General features: G+C 42.8%; 1 protein-coding gene across 3 annotated transcripts in view; it reads right to left on the reverse strand.

The window, feature by feature from the left end:
- The window catches only part of TM9SF1 (transmembrane 9 superfamily member 1), a 39,163-nt gene extending 21,942 nt beyond the window's left edge, over positions 1–17,221 (reverse strand). Inside the window, exons 1-3 of one of the 3 annotated variants that reach the window (XM_073632789.1) lie at positions 17,155–17,221; positions 14,789–14,866; positions 12,696–13,012 (exon numbers count right to left, since the gene is read on the reverse strand). In XM_073632789.1, the coding sequence (XP_073488890.1) occupies positions 12,696–13,010 (315 nt within the window). In that variant the 5' untranslated portion in view covers positions 13,011–13,012; positions 14,789–14,866; positions 17,155–17,221. Of the gene's footprint in view, positions 1–12,695; positions 13,013–14,788; positions 14,867–16,873; positions 17,061–17,154 lie in introns of those variants that run through there. The other 2 variants (XM_073632786.1, XM_073632791.1) reach the window with 2 other exon arrangements.
- Positions 17,222–25,696: the final 8,475 nt, after the last annotated feature.

Here is a 25,696-nt window from a genome sequence, read left to right on the forward strand (position 1 = left end):
CTGACAGCAAAATTGCCCGAACAGCACTGCCAAAATTCACGGAGTAGTGGGATGGACAGACCCCTGGCGAGGTCGCAATTCACAGCAGAAACAATCTTCCTGCATCTCCAAGACACATCTCTCCCTCTCTAGGATTGATCTCTACTTATGCACACCCAAAATGTCCCACTTACTAAACAACATTCAATATCTAGTCAGGGGTATCTCTGATCACTCTCCCTTCTTGGTCTGTCTGAACGCTAAACCTGACTCAACCTTGCCGAGGGCTCCTTGGAAACTCAATGCCTTTTGGTTAAACCTATATCCCTCCCATGATAGCATAGCGGATGCAATTTCAGAGTTTTGGCTACATCATGCATACCACCCTAATCTGAACACAGCTTGGGATGCCATTAAAGCATTCTTGAGAGGTATCCTTATCACTAAAGTCACAGGTCGTAAAGCTAAAACGAGTGCACAACAGGAGCAGGCTGAGCAGTTGGTGAGCAGGCTAGAGGCACAGTTTATTGATAGCCCCACAGACTCCAATAGGGAGGCCTGGTTGGCCGCACAAGAAGCAGCTGATCGCATTACCAGCTAAGAGGCCGACAGAAAAACGCTTTTTTAATAGACTAGCTTTTTACGAGGAGGGGGGACAGGCCACCTACTAGCAAAAATTGTGAAGTCTTTCCAGACCTCCCCATCTATAGGTGCTTTGCGCACCAAACAGGGGAGGATGGTGAACACTTCTACCCAAATTATGCAGGAGCTGGTGGAGTATTATTCTGATCTCTACCAGTCTCTTGCGGGCGGGCTACTCAGAGACGGAACTGCAGACCTACTTACAAGCAATAGAGCTACCCTGTCTCTCCGCAACCCAAAGAGCACTTCTGGACGCTCCAATAAAAATAGAGGTATTACAGGAGGCGATTAGCCTCTCCCGTAATTCTAAGGCCCCGGGGAATGATGGCCTCCCAATGGAAATTTATAAGCAATATGGGGGACCCATTCTACCACATCTACTTAAAGTGCTTAATTCAGCCAGGGACTGACAGTGTCTGCCTGTATGTATGACTAGGGCCAATATTGTACTTACAATGAAATCAGGTAAGGACTTGCTTGATCCGGGTTCATATAGACCAATATCTCTTTTGCAGAGTGATATCAAAATCCTAGCCAAGGCCCTGGATCCTAAGGCGCAACAAGGTCATATCCTCCATCATCCATTTGGACCAGTCTGGGTTCATGCCCAAAAATCTACTGCCACAAATCTCCATAGACTTTTTCTTAACTTACAAGCTCAGTCGGATAATGTGGGTGACAGGGCACTGCTGTCACTAGATGCCCAAAAGGCTTTCAACAGCATAGAGTGGCGATACCGCTGGGCGGTAATGGGTAAGTTCGGCTTTGGGGACACGTTTTTGTCCTGGGTCTGGCTGCTGTATGGCTCCACACAGGCAGTTATTAGAGAAGCGGGCCACATCTCCTTACCTTTCCATCTCCACAGGGGCACTTGACAGGGCTGTCTCTTATACCCATTACTTTTTGCCGTCGCTATTGAGCCCATGGCCGCCCTAATCAGGTCTCATCCCTCTATCTGTGGTTTCAAATATGGGGGACTTTGCGAAAAACGTATGCTATATGCCGACGACACTATGATACTTCTGGGAAAGACTGCTGACTCCCTGAGGACAGTGATGTCAGTCATAGTGGACTTTGGAGTATACTCTGGCCTAGTGACTGACTGGAACAAATCCTCAATAATGCCAATAGATGCGATATCTGACAGCCAGGGTCCTACGATACACAATGTGCTGGTGACTTCGAGCTTTAAATATCTGGGAGTATATGTCAACCCTAAGACACAAGATTATATTTCACTCAATTTGTCACCCCTGCTGGGTCGCATCCGGGATAGAATTAAAGTATTGTCAAGATTAAAAATGTCCCTGGTAAGAAAAGTCAACCTAATAAAAATGATTTTTGATTTTCCATAATACCCCAATGGTAGTTCCCCTTAAAATATTTTGTATCGTCAATTCCATCTTTAGGTCCTTCCTATGGCATGATAAAACCCCAAGAGTTAAGCTGGAACAACTACAAAAACCCAAGGACGCAGTAGGCCTGGCCTTACCTAATCCATGGCTTTATTATTTAGCGGCCCAATTACAGCATATTGCTCAGACCATGTCTTCGACGCAAGTGGAAGCAGGGTGAAGCTTGGAAGTAGACCCTATTAAGGCCCTTATATTTCAAATAACTGGGGTTAATGACGTAGCAGAGGAATTGGAGGCCTTGGTCTATGCAAAATATAATAAACAGTTCCCTATATTTGCCCTGATTAAAAAGGTGTGGAACAAGGTCAGACACTTACAGGCTGTTGAAGGCTTTACTAGATATAGTGCAATTTGGGACAATGGATACTTTGTGGAACTAGATTCCTTGACATGTGGGGCTCGGTGGAGGAAACAGGGAGTCACGCACCTGAAGCACATCTTTGCAGATTCCGACTCCCGCAGACGATGTACTTTTATTATATGCAGCTGCAACATGCTGTCAGAGCTCAATCCAGCGAGACTCTGTGGGCGTTATCCCCAACTCCCATATTTCATTACATGGAGGAAGTGTACTATTTCAAAGGCTTTATTTCTAGCTGCTATTCAATGCTATTGTTGGTATTCCTGTCTGAATTCCCTTTAGGGCGAGCAAGTGGGAAAATGATGTAGGCACGTTTGAGGAAGAAACGTGGGAAGAGGCCCTACAGGTTGTCCAAATGTCCTCCCTCAATGTAGCGCAACTCCTGTCCCAGTTGTACATCGTTTTGAGGGTACATTTTAGGACTTAAGGCTATTTAGAATGGGAGCGAGAATGGACTTTGACTGTCATCAGTGCCCTAGAGATCACGGGGACCGAATTCACATGATGGCTGGAAAGGTTTATCTTCCAACATAGAGGGCGCCCTGGTAAATTCGATACATTGTGGTCACCCTGGCTAGATACCCCAGGACTTTCCCCGGTGGCAGAGGTACTGTGCCCACTTATCCCCCCCCGTTCTGTGCCATCCTGCTCCCCCGGTACTGTACCCTTCTGCCCCCTGTACTGTGCCCACTTACCCTCCCCCAGTGCTGTGCCCTCCTGCCCCCTGTACTGTGCCCACTTACCCTCCCCCCTGTGCTGTGCCTTCCTGCTCCCTCTGTACTGAACCCTCCTGCCCCCTGTACTGTGCCCACTTACCGTCCCCCCTGTGCTGTACCATCCTGCCCCCTGTACTGGGCCCACTTATCCTCCTCCCTGTGCTGTACCCTCCTGCCCCCCATACTGTGCCCACTTACCCCCCCCCCCGTCCTGTGCCCTCCTGCTCCCCCTGTACTGTGCCCTCCCCTATAGTGTGCCCTCCTGCTCCTTCCTTTACTATACCCTCCTGCCCCCTGTACTGTGCCCACTTACCCTTCCCCTGTACTGTGTCCAATTACCCTCCTTATGCAGTTAATTTTTATCACTTGAATTATTTTTCCCATCATGGGTGTGAGTGGGGCCTCACAGTTTTGCCTAAGGCCGCCTCTGCCTGGTGGACTAGACAGATTATTAATTTAGAATGGTTGCGAAAGGATTAAGGGTCACAGGAGAGCAAAAGTAAGTGCACTCCTGTGACAAAAGAGTTTTGGCCATACTTCTCCTTTAAATCTGAAGTTTAGGCATGTATTTTTTATTTTTTTATTTTTTTAGGTACACTGGTCCAGCTTGGAACAATATAAGTATGCATGTGACATCACCTCCCTGCCTCTCCACAGTCAAAACACAGTATACTTGCATTCATTGAGAAAATGCAAAGTTTTCTCTCAATGATGCCTGTACTAAAGCGAGTGATCTCCTGTGTTCATTATGAAGCAGGACAGCCCTTGGTATGAGACCTGGGAGCCAGCGGTGATCACCGTAGTAACAATGCCTACTATAGTGATTTCCAACTTCCACAGGGTCTGGTATGACAGATGCATACTTACATTGGCCCAAGCTGGACCAATAAAACTATTGTATTGCATTGTATTTTGACAATATTTAACAAAAACTACTGAGTACTGTCCAAGATCCTATTTATTTGCACTAACATCCAAATTTTCAGGACAAGCTTTCAGTTTGTACCCCCTTCTTCAAGGTCCAAGCAGTAGTAATACACAAAATTTTAGCTGAATGTTAAGTGAGGAAATCTTACAAAAACACAAACTATACACAAAAATTAATAAATTTGGACAGTTGGTGAGATAAGGAAAATTAGTGGGCTATGGACTGGGGGGTCATGAAGAGTCATAAAACTGTTGAATAGTGATTTATTGTGTTTGTGGGTTTTTTCCCCCTCAGAGATTGTTTAAATTGGTGTATGCATGTTTAGATTTTTTTTCTTTAACCAGCAGGTTGAACTGAAAAAAAAAAAAAACAAAAAAAAACTGACAGATCCCTTTATCAATACAAATGATGTTAATGCAGGGATCTTCCTTGTTGCACTATTGTATTCTGACAGGGGGACCCCCCCTCCCCCTTGTCAGAATACACTGATTAGCGCTGCTGTCAGTGGCTGCAAACGCTGATCGAATGCTGGTTTTCCAGCATGACTGATCGGTGTGAAACGGCCATTAAGATAAGATTCATCAAATTAAAATGGATGACAGGGCTGATATAATTGTGTGGCAGTATTTGCAAAAGGAGTGCCCATGGTCCTTGTTAATGTCCTCAACCAGCTTCTGTGCAGATCTTCAAACAAGTAAAATCACTTACCATGTAACAACCTAACAAACATGGTATCTGTGTAAGTGCTTTGTTTATGGATTATGAGCTTGAAAATTTTAAAGGATATCTAAATCCAAAAATGTAATTTACTTCAACTTACAGTGCTCAGATGTGATGACTGCATCAATTTTCTTTATTCCGGCTATCTACATTTTTTGCAAGCACAGAAAACGCCTATTGATTCTGCAAAAATTCCAGTGTCCTTGTAACTTCCTGTGTAAAGAACTGAAAAAGAGTGCGAGTCGCCCTGGGACTTTAAATGAGATGGTCACAGTTAGCCACTGAGTAACAAGAGTAATAGCAGTATAAATGTTTATTAAAATTAATGTACATACATGGATAATATAGCATATTCGCTTAGCCAATGGATTTGCACATAATAAAGAGAATAATTAAAGTTGATACAAACGTTATAAAATGCGGTATATACAAATGCACACATCAGAAAACCCGACGCACGTTTTGCGAGATCATTGCTCGCTCATGAGGGGTGGATGCGGATGAGATGTATCTAAATAGACAAAAAGATGTGTCATAGTGGTAAATGTAAGAACAATGGCAGAATGGGACAGTGCAAAACGGCCCAATACTTACCAATGAACGAAACCAGAGTTTCCGTCGCTGACCCCCCAAAATGGACGGCAGCAGCCAGAGTATGGCACGGGAGCTGAGGGGGAGAAGATGGACTTTGTCTATTTAGATACATCTCATCCGCATCCACCCCTGATGAGCGAGTGATGATCTCGCGAAACGCGCGTCGGGTTTTCTGATGCGTGCATTTGTATAAACTGTATTTTATAACGTTTGTATCAACTTTAGTTATTCTCTTTATTATGTGCAAATCCATTGGCTGAGCTAATATGCTATATTATCCATGTATGTACATTAATTTTAATAAACATTTATACTGCTATTACTCTTGTTACTCAGTGGCTAACTGTGACCATCTCATTTAAAGTCCCAGGGCGACTCTCTCTTTTTTTGCATATATATAGGGATGGAGGTGCATCACTGGTGACTGCAGACCTTTTATTTTATGTAAAAAACTGATAACTCAAACAATTGTATCTGCTTTTCCAGCTATAACTGAACTACACAACATCCCAATGCAATGTAAAGCCAATAAAGGTAAAGAGGGCTTCTTGTATATCAAAGTCCAAGGTGGCAACGCTGCTCCTCTATAGATATAGTGCAGTCAGTGAGCGTTGTCACCCCAGGACAGGATGTGCATTACGAGCAATATTACCAGGTGAAAACCCAGGGTGGAAAAAGGGACACCAATGCAGTCAGCACACAGAAGGACTAATAAGCTACAAAATATGAATTTTGTTTTTGGGTGTAGATACAGTTAAAGCGGAGTTCCACACAAAAATGGAACTTCCGCTTTTCGGAACCCTCCCCCCCTCCGGTGTCACATTTGGCACCTTTCAGGGGGGAGGGGGGTGCAGATACCTGTCTAAGACAGGTATTTGCACCCACTTCCGGCATAGACTCCCATGGGAGTCTACGCCTCTTCCCGTCCCCGCCGTGCTGTCTCCTGGGAAACACACAGCTCCCACGAGAGAGCGGGGACCACTTGGGACGCGCAGCGCGACTCGCGCATGCGCAGTAGGGAACCGGGAAGTGAAGCCGCAACGCTTCACTTCCTGATTCCCTCACCTAGGATGGCGGCGGCAGCTGCCGAGAACCGAGCGGGTTCTCGGCTTCGCCTGCCTACATCGCTGGACCCTGGGACAGGTAAGTGGCCATGTATTAAAAGTCAGCAGCTGCAGTATTTGTAGCTGCTGGCTTTTAATATTTTTTTTTTTGGCGGTGTGGGTGGACCCCCGCTTTATCCTCACTCCCCTGGCAGCATTGCAAATCCTCATATCTAATTTAGTAGGAGGGGTAGGATGGATTGTTGTGTGGAGTTTGCTGTAACATTTATTCAAGGAATGTATATACTACAGACCACCTCCTTTTCCCATTTAATTTCCTGTCAAACTAGTATTGTAGTTATCAGCTTATTGTGTAATACATAAATTGGCCCACATGGCTAGAGAATCAACCCAAACCATTCTGAAGGTTAACTCACCAATTTGTTTCTATTTTACCTCCATCACAGACATAACCTAGTTTATTGATGACTTCTATGCAGATGTGACAACCTTTGAATCTAACCTCACCTCAGAAGACAATTTGTGCTAGCTTGCCAATAATGGAATTCCCCAGCAAAAACCTGTTGTTGGTTTAGGCCCGGTTCACACTGATGCGTTGTGAATTTTGCGCGATTTTGACCCGATTGCGTTGCAAATCTTCATTGCGAATTCATTACGTGTTTGTTGCTAATTTACTGCGATTCTACTGGAAGGAGTTGTCATTTTGGGAAGTGACTGCAATTTCTGTCTGGCCAATGGAACCCAAACTTCCTGTTCTCTTCCTGGTTTTTGTGGAGTGTGTGGAGGAGGAGCTGGAGGTGACGAATTCGCACATATGTGAACCATCAATGCTATTCAAGAACGATTTACATTGATGTCTATGAAGACTAAATTCGCAATGCAGTAAACTCACACAAGACCCTTTTTTTTTTAATCGCATCGCATTCGTAGAGGAATTGCGAAGCATGTATGTGAACGACCATCATTGAAAACAATGACTTTAGGGATGATATGCAAATTTAAGTGTTTTGGACGCATCGCATTTGTTACTCGCATCAGTGTGAACCGGGCCTTATACACGGGAGGAGGAGATTCAAGTTGCCATTATCTCCGCTGCAAGCTCCGAAATTCTACCTGTTGTCACATACCTTACATAGAAACATCCCTTCCCTGCTGGCCATACACATTTCAAAAAGGATTGCTGTTCCAATCCCCAATGTTTGTAAACTCCAACAATAAATTGCTCATGTGCTTTCTTTTATACTGTTAAATATATACAGATTAAAGCATTCTAGTATATCTGTTTCCACAAGGGCAAAACAGTAGCTGTTGATCCAGCTAGAAATCTTGTAAGCTGATAACTTCCTGCACTATCTGCCTCTCGGCCGTTTTCAGCTAGCATTGTTCTCGGATATCTCTGTGGACTGCAAAACACCTCCTGTTGTGGAAAAAAAGAGGGAGGTGTTTTGTAGTTCTAACACCCTGTCCTACAGTGACAATGGTGCTCACTTACTGTAAATTGTCACCTTAGAACAAGTTTATTTATGGCAGGATTAACCACTTGCCAACCAAGGACGTCCCCGTACATCCTTGAGATGCAGTGGCTATACCGGGATGATGTCTGCAGCTACAGGCATCATCCTGGTACCTTTTTTTTTTTTTTTTTTTGGGCCAGCGATTGTCTTTTTTGTAAAAGCAATCCTAGTGGCCAATTAGCCTCTGGATCGCTTTTACATTTGGCGGGAGGGGTCTATATGTTAACAGTGTTCGCACCACACACGAGGTATCGCCACAAACATTATAGCGAGAGCAATAATTCTAGCACCAGACCTCCTGTGTAACTCTGTTAACCTGTAAAGGTTTTTAAAGCTTTGCCTATGGAGATTTTTAGGTACCGTAGTTTGGCAGCATTCTACGGGCATATGCAATTTTAAAGCGTGACATGTTTGTTATCTATTTACTCTGCGTGACATGATCTTTTATAGTTTACCAAAACACTGCATGTTATATTGTGTTTTTGCGCATTAAAAATTAAATTGTATATTTTTTTTGTAATTGCGTTTGAGATACCGCTGTGCAAATATCACATAGTTACATAGTTAGTAAGGTTGAATAAAGACCAGTTCAACCTGAGTGAGTGTGGGTGCGTGTCTACAATTATCCCTATTTATTTAAGGTACCCATATAGGGCCATCAAATTACGCAGTGCTCCATATATACATTGCACACTCACATCGGTCCCTACTCTCAAGGAGCCCACAATCCAAGGTCCCCAACTCACATTCATATACTAGGGCCAATTTTGGACAGAAGCCAATTAACCTACCAGCATATCTTGGGAGGAAACCGGAGTACTCAGAGGAAACCCACGCAGGCACAGGGAGAACATGCAAACTCCAGGCAGGTAGTGTCATGGTTGGGATTCGAACCAGCGACCCTTTTTACTGCTAGGCGAGAGTGCTACCCACTACACCACATGACATAAAAATATGCAACATCCACCATTTTATTCTCCAGAGCCTCTGCTTAAATAATAAATATATATATATATATATATATATATATATATATATATATATATATATATATATATATATATATATATATATATATATATATATATATATATATATATATATATATATATATATTAGGCATTTTATCCTAATGCCTAGTACACATCATGAGATTAACAGACGATTGATCGTCCGTTTTTTGTTTATCTCGTATGGAAAATGAAGGGGTTACTAAAGCTACTTAAATTCTTGTACGACAGAAAAAAAAAAATTGGAAGTTATGTAATGTGTTGTACTAATTAAAACAAAAATCGTACGATATGGTATCGTATGGTAAAACATTTTGCGCTTGCCCCATCTGATAATTTTGCATGGATTGTCATGATCGGCTCCCGAAAGTGTTATACTAATGATCATATTATTGTACAATCGATTCGAAAGCAGTAATTTTCATATGATTTTCTGATCGTGTGTACGGGCCCTAAAAGGAGAAGTACAGCCAAAGCTCTTTTGGCTGTACTTCTCCTGTGGATCACAGGAGTGCAGTTCATTCTGCACTACTGTGACCCATTTTCAGCAGACGGTGGGCTGAAGCCGCTGTTGGCTGAAGCCCGCTGTTGGCTGACGTCATAGAACTGGTCCAGTATCGGGCAAGATCGTGACAATGAAGTCAGGATCTGCCCACATGCAAGAAAGAGAACCGTTGCTCCAGGTGTATGAAGATAAAGCTGATTGGAATGTCTTGCAGAGTTCCAACCCCGGCCCGCCTCCGTGGGAAACTTGGAAAGAAGAAAGAAAGAGATGGCTGCACATCCAGGACTTCCGATATCTTTGCAAACATAATAAGAGGCTAACACCAAAGACACCAAACTGTGGTCACGTAGACGCGTTTCACACATACATCTTGTGCTTCATGATCATGATTAAGCACAAGATGTATGTGTGAAACACGTCTACGTGACCAGTTTGGTGTCTTTGGTGTTATCTTTGCGAACATAATAAAAGGCTATCGGAAGTCCTGGATGTGCAGCCATTTCTTTCTTCTTTCTAAGGATCTGCCCACATGCCTGTACTTACACCCGGCTCAGCCTCTCAGCAAGTCGCTGAGAGGCTGAGCTGGCAGCTCCCGCTCTCTCCACAGCCCAGCGCTCCAGTAAGCAGGGGGCAAAGAGCAATGACTAATAGTGAGAACCGAGCGATCAGCAGTGTTTGATCGCTCAGTTCTCAGTGTTAGAGCAGACGGTAGGACCGATGCTGCATCTACCTAGATGAGTATGATTCCAAAAAATAAAAAAATAAAAACAAAAAAAAAAAATAACAAACCCTCCATACTTCTCTGTTAAGCCTTCAGAAGGTCGTATTCTCTGTAGAACATCAAACTTGCTTTATTGCTTTATAACAAGCAAGTCAATAACCTCGCCCCATACCTAGACATACCATAAAATACTGTACATGCAAAATCTAACATTAGCTAGTTATCTATCCAAGATTAACATATGAATTAGGTAAGTACACCAACTTTAACAACGTTAACAATGCTCTAGATTAAAGCTTCCTTTCAAGTACATAAAGCACTTCAGTTGTGCTCTAGGCTGCGTAACAAAAACAGTGTAGACCAGGAAAAAGGAAACAAAATTAGCTTCTTTGAACAACAGCAGAGCTGACCACGTTTACAGATTCAAATTCACAAGACCTCCAAATATCCTCGTTATATAGTCCTGACTTTCTCAACCTTTTTAACATAGAAGAACCCTTAAAATAACTTTCCGAGCTCAGGGAACCCCTGCTAATAATTACTGCGTCTACAACTTATAATACATTAGTGTGATGGTCAGTGGGAAGAATTCTCCTTACACTTGTGATCATTGGGAAGAATTACCGCCTTACAGATAATTTAAAAAGATCATTAATGTCAATGGGAACTTATCTGAGAGGCAGAAATTGCTCATGGAATACCTAGCAACCTCTCGAGGAACCCTAATTCAGAAACCCTGTTAAAGTCATTACAAAATGGGGTCTATAGACCAAAAACTCACATTGTATGAGAATGTGTTAATTAAACTGTGGCCAAAGTAATGAAGAATCACAACAGACTCCAACCTCAAAGGAAATGGTTAGATTTATGATTAATAAATGATGTGATACAACACAGAAAATAAAAGGTTGCTAACCACAATTGCAGCTATAGATAGGTTAGAGTGTATAGCTAAAAACTATTTTTTTTTTTTTTTTTTTAAGTTTTAGTTTTAGGGAATGGTTAAGACTCCTGGCAGTTTATTTCTTGCCGTCTGTGCTCCATTAGGCTTTTCCCTCAGAAACTGACAGACACTGTCACAATGCAAGGTCCAGTATTTCCCATCAGTTTCTGTCTCGGTGATAATGGTTACCAAGACAAACAGATTGCGAGAATCTACCCATAGGGGACACCAACCAATTAAAAAAAAAAACAAAAACAAACGACAGGTGTTTAAACCCTTGTCTACTCTATTCAAGATTCAAAGACTGTTTTTGCCAACATATAAGCTGGTACACACGGACTAAAAATCAGTCAGTTCGGCAGGAACCGTGCGTACAGCTCCTCGTCCTCCCACGACCGAACAAGCATGCTGGAAAACCAGCATCCGATCAGTGCTTGCAGCCAATGGCTGCGATCGCCGATCTCCATGTTCTGAAAGAGGCATCCCCCTGTCAGAACACAATAGCTCAGTGGGGGAGATTGCTGCACTAACATGGGATGTGTTAGTATGGCGATCTGTAAGTTTTTTTTTTTTTCCTTCAACCCGCTGAGTTGAACAAAAAACAACTTACCGTGTGTACCTAGCATTGCACTTTAACTGTTTACAACTTCATTCAAACTGAGGCAAGGTGGATCTGATACTTTTCAGAGCCAATGAAAAATTGCTGGTTCTTCTGCTCTCCAATTTGCCTTATCCATTGTGAATTAAAAGACATATTCAGGCAAAGCTCATTTCCCTCCTATTCCTCCCTTCCACGGTTTATTTTTTTCATATACTTTAAAAAAACTTTATTAAAACTAAGTAAACTTGTTCCAGAACAGCCACAATAACATTGTACAATACAACATCAACGCAGTACTGATAATACAACCATGAAAGACCCAATTGCATCAAAGCCTCTCGAACCCTCTCACAACTGTCTTCCTCCAACAATATGATTCCATGTGTTAACTCATACCATGTATAGCGCCTTTAGTGCAAGAGGAATAGAACAGTATACTACAAAGATCCTCTCATCATGAATTATTTTTTTTTTAATACTTTCTGAAACTCTTTTTCACTCATCTACCCAAGCCATCCGTATCCCCCATAGGTGTCACCTCTAAAAGCCAAACACTGATTCATCCCAGCACTCTTTGCTAGGGTTAACCAGGCACCTCTTTGTGACACTGTCACGCTCTGTAATCTTATGGAGCTTGAGAAGACCCCAACACTGGACAGCCAATCACAAGTGTCCACCTCACCCCACAGGGACTTAGATCTCTAAATAAGGACCCACTTCCTCTACAGTATTGAAGATAGAAGACTTGGAATTCAGCATGCCATGTAACCATAGATTTAGGAAACGATTTGCTTGAAGCAAATCATTATTGACTTCTGGGATTAACAAACTGCATGATCTTCCACAAAAGTGTAGGACATCTCAAGTATAAAGTTACAAAAAGTCCTAGGTCCTTACTATGGTAACACATAACCTTGAAATCATGCCCTGGTGCATGGTGCCACATGCCTATACTGTAGAGAAGATGGAAGATGAGATTTACCTGACCAACAGCTAGTTTAAGCTCACATAGTGGTTCCCTCTCAACATTAACTCGAAAAGAAATCTTGTACAAAGATTCTGCCATCCGGTCTCCATCCAGAACTTCTCCCAAGGTCAGGCTCTTGTGGAGGATTTGTGAGGGGGCACACACTGGCAGTTGGTAGTAGTGATACGTTTCCTGTGGGTTGTGGTATGGTCCCACTTTGTTTACATACAATGTTACTGGGTCGCCTTGCTTGTATCGATTATCCGCTGCAATGGGTGGTGAAACTACAAGCCACAAGCACAGGAGAGCAATTGAATGAAGAACACCCATATCTAGGAGGAAATGAAAGAGAAAAGTGTTCGATCATGGCTTACGATCTGAAAAGCCTTTTCTACTTTATATGGAATGATTTTTCAGTCAATGCAATAACTAGCACAAGGACCACGAAAACAATCTTGCATGAATGATAAGAGATTAATGTAACTATTTCTTAACAGTAATTAAGTGTAGTAATAACTGCATAGGGTGGGAAATTCTGATTTTGAGGGGGTGAAACTATAAATAAAAAAATGTAGGAAATTAATTTTTAAATGTACAGCATTAAAATCTGATCAAATCTTACATAAGCCATTAACGAAATAAACTTAAGCTGTTTATTTTAGCGCAGTTATTTTTTTTAAGACACATTGGGGTTTATTTACTAAAGCTGGAGAAGGCTAAATCAGGCTCACTTCTGTATAGAAATCAATCAGCTTCCAGGTTTTATTGCCAAAGCTTAATTGAACAAGCTGAGATTAGAAGCCAATTGGTTTCCATGCAGAAGTGAGCCTGATTTTGCACTCTCCAGCTTTTGTAAATAAACCCCATTGTCTATGCAAGGCAAAGTGACAGTGTCTCTGCAATCGGCAAAACCCCTTATACTCGCTCCCTTACTTGGTTGCAGTCAGCACTAGAATGAGCTCTGTTGGCAGCTAAGGGGGAACAGTGACATCATTCCCTCGGTCATATGACAGTGCTTGGGCCTAGTGACTGGCATGGCCACAGGTTAGGAGGTCACACGCTCCTCCACAACCAGAAGTGCCAGACGTCAACGACTGTGACATAGAAAGAAGTGGTGGGGGGTACAGTAATCACCTCTTTTTAAGGGGTCAGAAGGTCCTTTGTAGACAGGATGTATCTTTGTCCTGTATGCCCAAGATTGCTTAAAGTTGCGTTCAAGTGTGTCCAAAAACATTTTTTTTTTTTTTTTGGATAGACAAGGAAATAGTAATAGCCCTGTTTTTATGATGCCACTGTCCTATTGAAAAGGTTTCATTTCAGTCTCTGTCCTGAAATCATAACAGGAAGTTAATTTCCAGTGAAAACGGTTGCCAGCACAAATTAAAAAAACAAAAAAACAAACAATGAATCTTCCTAACAGTCTATTAACAGATGGCACTATAAAACCTAAATGGCAGGTTCACCTTTAGCAAAATGTTACACTTGTATTAAAAGTGGAACTTTAGTTTGGAAATGAAGTCCTGCTAGATCACTTGAGGCTGGCCTCCTTTTGCAGGTTATATGTAAGACATTAAAAATAAGTGCCTATACTGTTTCAAATCCAGTAATACACTGTCTCACCCCACTCTGCACATGCTCAGTTGTTCTTCATTTTTAGGCACTGCCAAGTTTGTAGAGGCCGATCTGCTGACAGCCTTAAACCCTCCTATCCTTTACAGCCAAGGAAGCTGATTCTGTTTGATCTGCAACTGCCATAGTGCTGCACATGCGATCAGTTATGACACCAGACATTTAATGGTTTGACAGTTTGGTTGAGGAAAACAGTGACACATGCACATTTTTTCCCTTAAAAAGGTGAACTTAGCCCTTAACTCTAACCAAAACTAAAAAAAAAAAAAAAAAAATTGGGGATTTAGATAAAACCTCTGAAGATTTTACTGCTGTCTGTGCCCTGCTGGGGGCTTCATTCTGTCTATCTGCTCTAATAACCATTGTCACTGGGACAGAAAATGATGAGAAATCCAAAATCTTACAATTGTCATGAAACAGAAAAAAAGGCAAATCTTTCCAATGAGGATACAGTGACAATTATCCAAAGGGGGGCTTACCGTCAAATTGAGGAAGATTTCTTCTCACTTCCCGTTTTGTTCTCAGGACAAGAGAATGGCACTCTCAATGGGACACAGCTAAAATAAATAAATAAGTAGGTGTACCCAAAATACACACACAAAATTTAAAAAAAATAAAAACAACTTTCACTTACTATATAATTACTAATAAGGTATGGCTTTGCAACCCAACATAAAAATAAATGGTAAGGCATGTCCAAGGCTGGCTGCACATTTTTCCATTCTCCGCATTACCATTACAAATATTGTGTAATATTAACAATATAGTAAAGTATATAAAAAGATTACACAAGATTATAGTAAGGTAATTACTATATAATAAAGATAGTAATTATACTAAAATATGTGATGTCACTGCCCCTCCTCTCTACCTCATCCAATCAAAGAACGCTTTATATTCATTAACCTCTTGCCGACCGGCTCACGCCGATATACGTCGGCAGAAGGGCACATACAGGCAGATTAATGTACCTGTATGTTGCCCTTTAAGAAGCGGTTTGCCGGCGCACACGCGCCCGCCGCCACCTCTGTGAGTGTGATCGCGGGTCCCACGGACTCGATGTCCACGGGGATACCCGCGACCGTCTCACAGAGAGGAAGAACGGGGAAATGCTGATGTAAACAAGCATTTCCCCGTTCTGCCTAGTGACAGGACACTGATCACAGCTTACAGCCTGTAATCGGGAGCGGTGATCAGTGTCATGTCACACATAGCCCTTCCCCCCCACTGTTAGAATCACTCCCTAGGACACACTTGACCGCTACAGCACCACCTAGTGGTTAACCCCTTCACTGCCAGTCACACTTACACAGTAATCAATGCATTTTTAATCGCACTGATTGCTGTATAAATGTGAATGGTCCCAAAATCGCGCCAAAAGTGTCCGATCTGTCCGCCATAATGACGCAGTCACAATAAAATTGCTGATCGCCGCCATTACTAGTAAAAAAAAAAATATATTAATAAAAATGCCATAAAACTATCCCCTATTTTGTAGACGCTATAACTTTTGCGCAAACCAATCAATAAACGCTTATTGCGATTTTTTTGTACCAAAAATATGTAGAAGAATACGTATCGGCCTAAATTGAGGGAAAAAAAAAGTTTGTTTTTTATATATTTTTTGGGGATATATTTATTATAGCAAAAAGTAAAAAATAATGCGCTTTTTTTCAAAATTGACGCTATTTTTTTGTTTATAGTGCAAAAAATAAAAACCATACAGGTGATGAAATACCACAAAAAGAAAGCTCTCTTTGTGGGAAGAAAAGGACTTCTGTTTTGTTTGTGAGCCACATCGCACGACCGCGCAATTGTCAGTTAAAGCGACACCGAATCGCAAAAAGTGCTCTGGTCTTTGGGCAGCCAAATGGTCCGGGGCTGAAGTGGTTAAAGCAGAACTAAAACCTTTCAATGTAACAGTTTCCCACAACAACATTTTACATTCAAGAAATGCCGTGAATGATAACGGCCACAGTTGCTTGTGCTCTGACCATCAAAATGTCATAACGTGCCACATGTGCAGCATCATAGAAACTGCAGATCAAACAGAGGCTAAGATGGCAACTTCCTTGGCTGTAAAAGATAGGAGGGTTTAGTTCCCTCCTATCCTAAAAATGCAAGGCGCTCTCTGAATGGAAGACGTGCCCGGTGAGTGAGATCTCTTGTGGTATTATGCTGAAGGGCAGCTTCTTGGCACAGCACCCAGAAACTCTACTTTATTGGGAGTGCTGGTGGGAATGAACCTTCAACCTGCCAGATGAAAAACTTCAACCTGCCAGTTCTCTTACAACACAGACCTTTCTTTCTCCCCCAAGGTGATCATTAGCATTCCATAAACAGTCACACGGTGTCATGGGATCGATCATGCACCAGTGTGCTCCTGTGTAATGCTATCTGCTGAAAGTACCTATATTAGCAGGGCTTCCTCCTGATCACAGAGACTGGCCCATTACAGAGTGTAGGTGTCATAGATGTGACAGTTGAGGTTACCTAGATGGGCTGTGTACTGATCACTTCCGTAGTACTGTCACTTCCCTCCCTCCCCCTCTATCTCTGCACACCTGAATGTCAGCTGCCAGCCGGGCGGTGAGGGGCACTGAGTACACACAACTGCTGCCCCTGCCTTCCTCCAGCCGGGCTCTACACCGTCCTCCTCATCCCGTCTCCAAGGTTCCTGACAGTTTCTGGGGGCCTTCACCTCTCACGTCACCAGCGGAACATTCTTCTGCCAGTTCCGGCATGACAACCCCTGTACTGTCTAGGAAGCGCCGGATACGATTTATCACAAACGTCGCGCTTAGCAACCTCACGCCTTTCCTTACCCTATTCTCCTCACACTTACCGACACGACAGCTTCAGAGAGTGTTCCTGCTCCTTCAGGCACTGACTTAGACACCTCGAACACGTCAGCACCCAGGTCCTCGTGTGGGCGGATCCGTATAGATGCCAATCAAGAGTGAGCTGTAAGCTCTCAGAGACCAATTACAGTAGTAGGATGATGAATGGCTCGAGCTGTGCTGCGTACAAGGCTGTGGAAAGAGCCACCTTAACCACTTCAATACTGGGCATATTCACCCCCTTCCTGCCCAAGCCAGCTTTCAGCGCTGTCACACTTTGAATAACAATTGCGCGGTCATACAACATTGTACCCATATGAAATTTTTAACATTTTTTCCCCACTAATAGAGCTTTCTTTTGGTGGTATTTGATCACCTCTGCGTTTTTTATTTCTTGCGCTATAAACAAAACAAAAGTGACAAGTTTGAAAAAAACACAATATTTTTTACTTTTTGCTATAATAGATATCCAATTTTTTTTTTTTTAAACAAATTTTTTCCTCGGTTTAGGCTGATACGTATTCTTCTACATATTTTTGGTAAAAAATATTGCAATAAGCGTATATTTATTGGTTTGCGCAAAAGTTATAGTGTCTACAAAATAAGGGGATAGATTTATAGCATTTTTATTATTACTTTTTTTTACTAGTACTACTAATGGCTGTGATTTTTATCGTGACTGCGATATTGCGGTGGACACATCGGACAATTTTGACACATTTTTGGGACCATTCACATTTATACAGTGATCTGTGCTATAAAAATGCATCGATTACTGTATAAATGTGACTGGCAATGAAGGGGTTAACTAGGAGGGGGTGCTGTAGGTATTAATTATGTTCCTAGGGAGTAATTCTAACTGTGGAGGGAGGGGACTCACAAGGGGAGGAGACCCATTGTTGTTCCTCTGTACAAGGAACACACCATCGGTCTCCTCCCATCTGACAGGACGTGGATCTGTGCGTTTACACACACAGATACACGGTCCTGCTCGGTTACTGGGCAATCGTGGGTGCCCAGCGGACTTCGCAGCCACCGGGCACGCGCACCGTGACACGAGTTGCGCAACGGGCGCGCGCCCCCTGGGGGGCCTGGAAGGCCGTGCCGTCATATGACGGTGGCCCAGGATAACAGCTGCACCGTCCCGCCGTCATATGACGGTGGGCGGGCAGCAAGTGGTTAAAGAGGAACTGCAGTCTTCTCACATCTGTAATAAAAACATCTTTGCCATTCTGAAGCTTCCCTCCAACCACTTTGTATATTATTTTATATATACTGTGATTCTGTACTTGCCAAATATGCTGCAGAAATCTCCCTCCACTGAGTCTGGCTGCAACCATTTTAACTGTGGGCAGCTGAAGCTGCTGCCTGTTCACTTCCTGGTTTTACACAGACATGCCTCCAGCTCTGCAGCTCTCATTGGCCCTCTTATGACTCATCCCTCCTCCCTTGCTGACAAACTCACAAGAGAGAGCTGTGCATGATGTCATAAGCCTAGACTAATGACCAAACAAATAAAAACAGTGGCGCTAGATTTATATATATAGATATTGACTGAGATAAAAAAGATTAAAAATTATATATACAATATGATAGTCCATATGAAGTCCATGAGAAGTATTCAGTTGGCACCCTTAGAGTGCAGCAGAAGACTCTGTGGATAAAGCAGGAAAAATGGGCACCAGAAGCATACCTCCTAATGTTTTAAGATGGGAATGAGGGACACCTATCAACAAAAGTATGTAGGCAAAGGACACACCCCCTTAAAGGAGAATTGTACAAAAAAAAACAAGATTGGTTAACCACTTGCTTACCGGGCACTTAAACCCCCCTCCTGCCCAGACCAATTTTCAGCTTTCAGCGCTGTCGCACTTTGAATGACAATTGCACGGTCATATAACACTGTACCCAAATGAAACCACAAATAGAGCTTTCTTTTGGTGGTATTTAATCACAGCTGGGATTTTTATTTTTTGCTAAACAAACAAAAAAAGATTTTTGAAAAAAAAAAAAAAAATCATGTTTCATAGTTTGTTATAAAATTTTGCAAACAGGTAATTTTTCTCCTTCATTGATATGTGCTGATGAGGCGGCACTGGTAGGCACTGATAGGCTGCACTGATGGGCATGGATAGGCACAGTTAAGGCGGCACTGATAGGCACAGTTAAGGCAGCACTGATGGGAACAGATAAGGCGGTACTGATGGGCACAGATAAGGCGGCACTGATGGCCACTGATGGGCGCTGATGGGTGGCACTGATGGGTGGCACGGATGGGTGGCACGAATAAGTGGCACTGATGGGTACCACTGATAGGGGGCACTGATGGGCGGCACTGATGGGGGGCACTGATGGGCAGTGATGGGCGGCACTGATGGGCACTGGTAGGTGACACTGATGGGCACTGATGTGCAGCACTGTTGTTGCACTGATATGGGCGCTGATGGGTGGCACTGTGGGCGCTGATGGGTGGCACTGATGGGTGGCACTGTGGGCGCTGATGGGTGGCACTGATGGGTGGCACTGTGGGCACTGATGGGTGGCACTGTGGGCACTGATGGGTGACGCTAGTGGGCACTGGTAGGCGGCACTGCTGCCTATTGCTGTGTCACTGGCAGGGGGCAGATGATCGCCGTGATCAGGACTGATGTCCCTCTCACGGCCGCCAGTGATCAGGTTTTTTTTTCCTCCTCACGCTGTCAGCACGAGGAGGAAATATAGCCGATTACCGGCTCTGTTTACATCACATGATCAGCTGTCATTGGCTGACAGCTGATCATGTTGTAAGGGGTCGGGACCGACCCCTTACTCTGATCTGTGATCAGGCGAGTCTCATAGACTCGCTGATCAACGAGCACGCCGCTCACGCCCTGCAGGGGGCGTGCAGGCCGCTCGTGCACGCGACGACGTCAATAGACGTCGTCCCGGCAATGTAGGTCCGCGCTGTTGCCGTCATTTGGCAATAGCGCGGATCTGAAGAGGTTAAACCCACAAGTGCTTTTTTACCACTACTATTCCTTTATATTGGCTTTTGGAATTTACATGCAGCAATTTAGAAATCAGATGAAAGGTTTAGTGCTGGAAAACACTTTTTGATAGATAAAAAGTGCATTTTATATATATCTATATAGATCAGACCAAAATGCGGGACAAATGAGGAATGAGGGACAGAGGAACATTGTTCCAAATCAGGGATAGTCCCTCGAAATCAGGGACAGTTGGGAGCTATGCAGAAGGGTTGCCACCTGATCCCTTTAAAATCGAACACATATGTTTCTGTGGCTAATTAAGGCGGTAAATAAACTCACTTGGTGTCTTATCTGCATGAAATTAGCTCAGAAGCTGTGTAATTAATATGTGTTCGGGTTTAAAGGGATGAGGTGGCAATTCTAGGCATCAGACTTAAGCCCCATACACACTATTAGATTTTCTGCAGATTTTTGTCTTCAGATTTACCAAAACCATGTAGTACAAGGGCCTGCCTGATTGCATCCAAATTGAAACTCTTAAGGTTTGACCTCATATTACATGGTTTTGGTAAATCTGAAGACAAAAATCTGCAGAAAATCTGATAGTGTGTATAGGGCTTAAGTGCAGTATTGAAATGGTAGATTTATAATTAAAAGCAAATTAGCAACTCACAGGATGGATGAATAATACAGGCATATGAATCAATTATCAGAGACAGAGTCTTTCCAAACCATCCTGATGGCCGCAGCAGCTTTGGATACAGGCCCTGTCAAGATGCACCCAGAAAGCAGCCGATCACCACCGTAACCAGCGTTAACCGCAGGATGGTGTCGGGCCAGACTTGCCGTCTCAGGAAGGGAGTTCATGGCGTGCTGACGTTAGGAACGGTAATGCATTTCGAAGCTACTGCTTCTTCATCAGACCTAATTGGCAGACACACCTGTCTTATGAGGGGAAAGAAAGGCTGGATGGGAATTGTGATAGGCTAATAGAGCTATCAATTATATAGCAAAAAACGGGCGATACATAGATGACATAATCATCATTTGGGATGGTCCCCCCCCCCATACCATACAGGAATTTGTTTCTCACTGTAATTCTAATGACTTCGGACTATCCTTTACTTCAGAGACTATCACCTCTCTTTTACATAGTTACATAGTAGGTGAGGTTGAAAAAAAGACACAAGTCCAAGTCCAACCTATGTATTATGTTTTCTGGACCTATAACTCAGCCATTCAGAGTCCACCATTACAGCCAAAAATTACACAAAATGACACCAAACCCACAGCTGGGAATTCTTTTTCGCACTCTTACAGTTGCCATCACCCGAGATGGGTAAAAAATGTTCCAAAGAGTCAATTTTGCCATTTACGACATAATTGTACTAGGTTAGAGGATTACACCACACAAAGTGTTTCCCTAAAACAAACATTTGTTGATAAAGGCTATCCTTAGACCTTATTGATCAGGACCATTCACACTACAATACTGAGGATATTCCCAAACCAAAATCATGAACACAAGAACATTTTAGGTTTTAGCTTCATTACCCAACATCATACCAAACACTGGAAAATGGAGAGTGTGCTCAAAAGACACTGGTCCATATTACAGCAGAACCCCATCTCAAAACCACCATCTCAACACCGCCTCAATTTCCTTATAGGAAGGCACCCAACATCAAAGGGAAAGTTGACCCCAATAAAATTAAACCTTTTACATCATCCACAGACAATATTCAATTGACATTAATCTAGTTAGTAGGTATGTTTCAGTGCAAAAAACCCTTATGCCTGCTCACATTCAACATGGTCAAAAATCCTTCATTCACACAGGAAAAACTTTTAATTTTAACACTTTTCATAACTGTTCATCAATGTTTGTGGTATATTGTTTATCTTGCCCCTGTGGTATGTTGTACGTGTTGTACCATTAGGACCCTGCGTGCTAGGTTTGGGAAACACCGCAGATTCGTAGACGCGGGTCTCCCTAAACACAGTGTCCCACGCCACTTCTTGGAATATCATGAACAATCTTCCAAAGAATTAAAGGTATGGGTCGTTGAATCCATCTCAGATACATATTCCCCAGCAGAACGGTTTCAAGGGCTATGCCACCAAGAAACATACTGGATCTTCACCCTCAATACATTGACACCCAAGGGTATGAATGAAGAAATCAAAGTTAGTACCGTCATCTAATTTTAAGTTAGATTATTTAATAAGAATCTTTTGGACATTGCTTTATAGTCAATTTTAGCTCCCAGTGTTTAAATAAATCCTTTCTCTCATAATAACCCACATAATGAATAAATATCTCATAAGTGTACCTTCTCTTCTCGAATAATCATCTAAGAAACCTAGATTAGATATAAAGAATCTCTCTTTATATAAATGACCAGCTGCTGTCAGATGGAGTTTTCAATCTATTGATTATTCATATGCTCACCATTTTGAAATGTCAAATGCTGGATTCTTCATACTAATCATCCAACCTAATTTCATTTTTTATTCTTATTATGACGTTCATTATTATTTATTATTTTCGTTTGTATTTTATTTTTCTCTATTTACATCTATTGTCATTTTCATTGTTATTATTTTCTATTTTCTATTTATTTTCTATTTTTTTTACTATTTTTATTATTTTTATTTTCTATAATTTTCTTCAGTATCACTTTTCACATCCTTTATCCCCCCTTTTTTCTTTATTTCTTTTTTCCTTCTTGGACCTTTCTAAACGATCTATCAGTAAGATTGTGTTTAATATTCTTAATATTGTCAGATTGCGTTGCATTATTTTGATTTTACACCAGCCAATATATGCCGCTCTTTACGCCTAGTCCATTTCTTGCCATATAATTGATAATAATTAATAGCTCTATTAGCCTATCACAATTCCCATCCAGCCTTTCTTTCCCCTCATAAGACAGGTGTGTCTGCCAATTAGGTCTGATGAAGAAGCAGTAGCTTCGAAATGCATTACCGTTCCTAACGTCAGCACGCCATGAACTCCCTTCCTGTGACAGCAAGTCTGGCCCGACACCATCCTGCGGTTAACGCTGGTTACGGTGGTGATCGGCTGCTTTCTGGGTGCATCTTGACAGGGCCTGTATCCAAAGCTGCTGCGGCCATCAGGATGGTTTGGAGAGACTCTGTGTCTGACAATTGATTCATATGCCTGTATTAGGCCTCTTTCACACGAGGGATCCGTATGTCTGTTTTTCATCCTTCCGTTTTCGGATGAAAAACGGACATACATGTATCCCTATGGAGCGTCGGATGTCAGCGGTGACATGTCCGCTGACATCCGACCCGCTCCAATCCGAAAAGTGTAACGGAGGAAAATCCTACTTTTCCATCCGTTTTCGGATCGGATCGGGTGACGACGGACACGACGGACACTACGGTCCGTCATCTCCCGATCCCCCATAGGGGAGAGCGGCGCTCTGACAGGCACACTGTGCAGCGATGGACCTGTCATCTTCCTGCTCAGCGGGGATCGGCGGAGCGATCCCCGCTGAGCAAGCGGGTGTTCACGAGGCGGATCATCACTGATCCGCCCTGTGTGAAAGAGCCCTTATTCATCCATCCTGTGAGTTGGTAATTTGCTTTTAATTATAAATCTACCATTTTAATACTGCACTTAGTCTGGCTCCCCTTTTTTCTTGCTTTAATGACCAGACAAGAAACAGGAAGTGGTCTGTATAAGGTATTTACTGGCAAAAAAAAATGTTTTAACTATCCAAAGTTAAAACAACAAGGGCAGAAGATTTAATAGATGGAAAAATGAAAAAATGACTGAAAGTCCGCTTCAAGGCCTAGTACACGTGATCAGAGATTCAGATGACAAAAAATTACTTTTGGAGCAATCTTACAATAATCTCTTCGAGAGCCGATCACGAAAGTTCATCCAACGATATCCGAAGGGACAAGCACGAAAATTTTTCTCGTACGATACCAGATCGTATGATTTTGATTTAACCACTTGCTGACCGCCCTATAACAGTTTTACTGCTACAGGGCGGCAGCTGTGCACGAGATCACACATATGTATATGATCCCACACTTCCAGGTAGTGGGCGCGAATGCGTGCCGCCGGTAGCTCGATCCCGCTGTGATTATACAAAGCGGGAGCAGATCAGTGGGTACCGTGGACTGGATGTCCGCCAGCACCCGCCAATCATCCTGCAGATAGACAGAACGGCGGTCTGCCTATGTAAACAAGGCAGATTTCTGTTCTGACAGGAGGGAAGGCATGGATCCTGTGCCTCTGCAGAGCGGAAACATGGATCCGTGTCTTCCCCTAGTAAAAGCACCTCCCACACTGTAGTAAAACACTGGCTAGGCACACAGTTAACCCTTTGATTGCTCCTGATGTTAAAGTGGTTGTAAAGGCAGAAGTTTTTTTTTTCATCTTAACGCATTCTATGCATTAAAGTGGAACTATAATCAAAAACTTATTTTTTCATTTTGGATAGAGTAATGGAGAGTTATAACCCATGTAAGATTTTTTTTCACCATTTGCGTCCCATTGTGCGGATTTCTCTTCACTTCCTGTCCTATAGCCAAACAAGACATGAGAGGAAACCCCTGCAAATTTGGTAAGCTGCTTGCACGCTGTAGAGCTGCCTGAGAGGCGGTGTTCCCCCAGTTGGATAGGGACGACTGGAGTGATATTTGGGAGATTAATTTCTCCAGATTAGTGTCGGCCAGAGACCATCTTATCCAATATAAATTTTTACATCGTATCTACCTTACTCCAGCCAGATTGGCAAAGATTTTTCCTACCCAGTCGCCCTGTTGCTGGTGGCGCACGTCAACCAGTGCAGACTTCTTACATGTCTTCTGGGAATGTATAGAGGAAATTACCACACGGTGTATACGGCCAGGAGTTAGAGGTTTGCCTTCTGGCTCCAGAAAACGTGACACATACTTTGTTGACTTTGTTTTATTATGCTAGGAAATTAATAGTGCTCTCCTGGAAAAAGCCTACCCCTCCGACTGTTCTGGCATGGAAGGCACCCATTTAACCACTTCAATACCGGGCACTTGTTCCTTCCCGCCCATGACAATTTTCAGCTTTCAGCGTTGTCGCACTTTAAATGACAATTGCGTGGTCATGCAACACTGTACCCAAACAAAATTTTTATCATTTTCTTCCCACAAATAGAGCTTTCTTTTGGTGGTATTTGATCACCACTGGGGTTTTTATTTTTTGCTAAACAAACTAAAAAAGACCGACATTTTTGAAAAAAAAAAAAACTGATGGGCACTGACAGGCATTACTGATGGGGCACTGATTGGCACTCTTATTGCACTGACAGGCGTTCTTTATGGGGCACAGGCTGGCAGCTGATGGGCACCTCTGATTGGGCCTGCACTGATAATCAATGTGCAGATTATCAGCACAGACCCCCCTCTGACAGGGAAAGCCCTCTCCCTGTCAGCACGAACTGAGAAAAGCCGGTTACCGGCACTTCCTGGTTCACGCGATGATCAGCTGTGATTGGTCACAGCTGATCATGTGGTAAGAAGCCTCTGTCAGAGGCTCCATACCACGATCATAGATGCG

This window comes from Aquarana catesbeiana, linkage group LG01 (assembly GCF_042186555.1).
Source record: "Aquarana catesbeiana isolate 2022-GZ linkage group LG01, ASM4218655v1, whole genome shotgun sequence".
NCBI classification, from domain to species: Eukaryota; Metazoa; Chordata; class Amphibia; order Anura; family Ranidae; genus Aquarana; species Aquarana catesbeiana.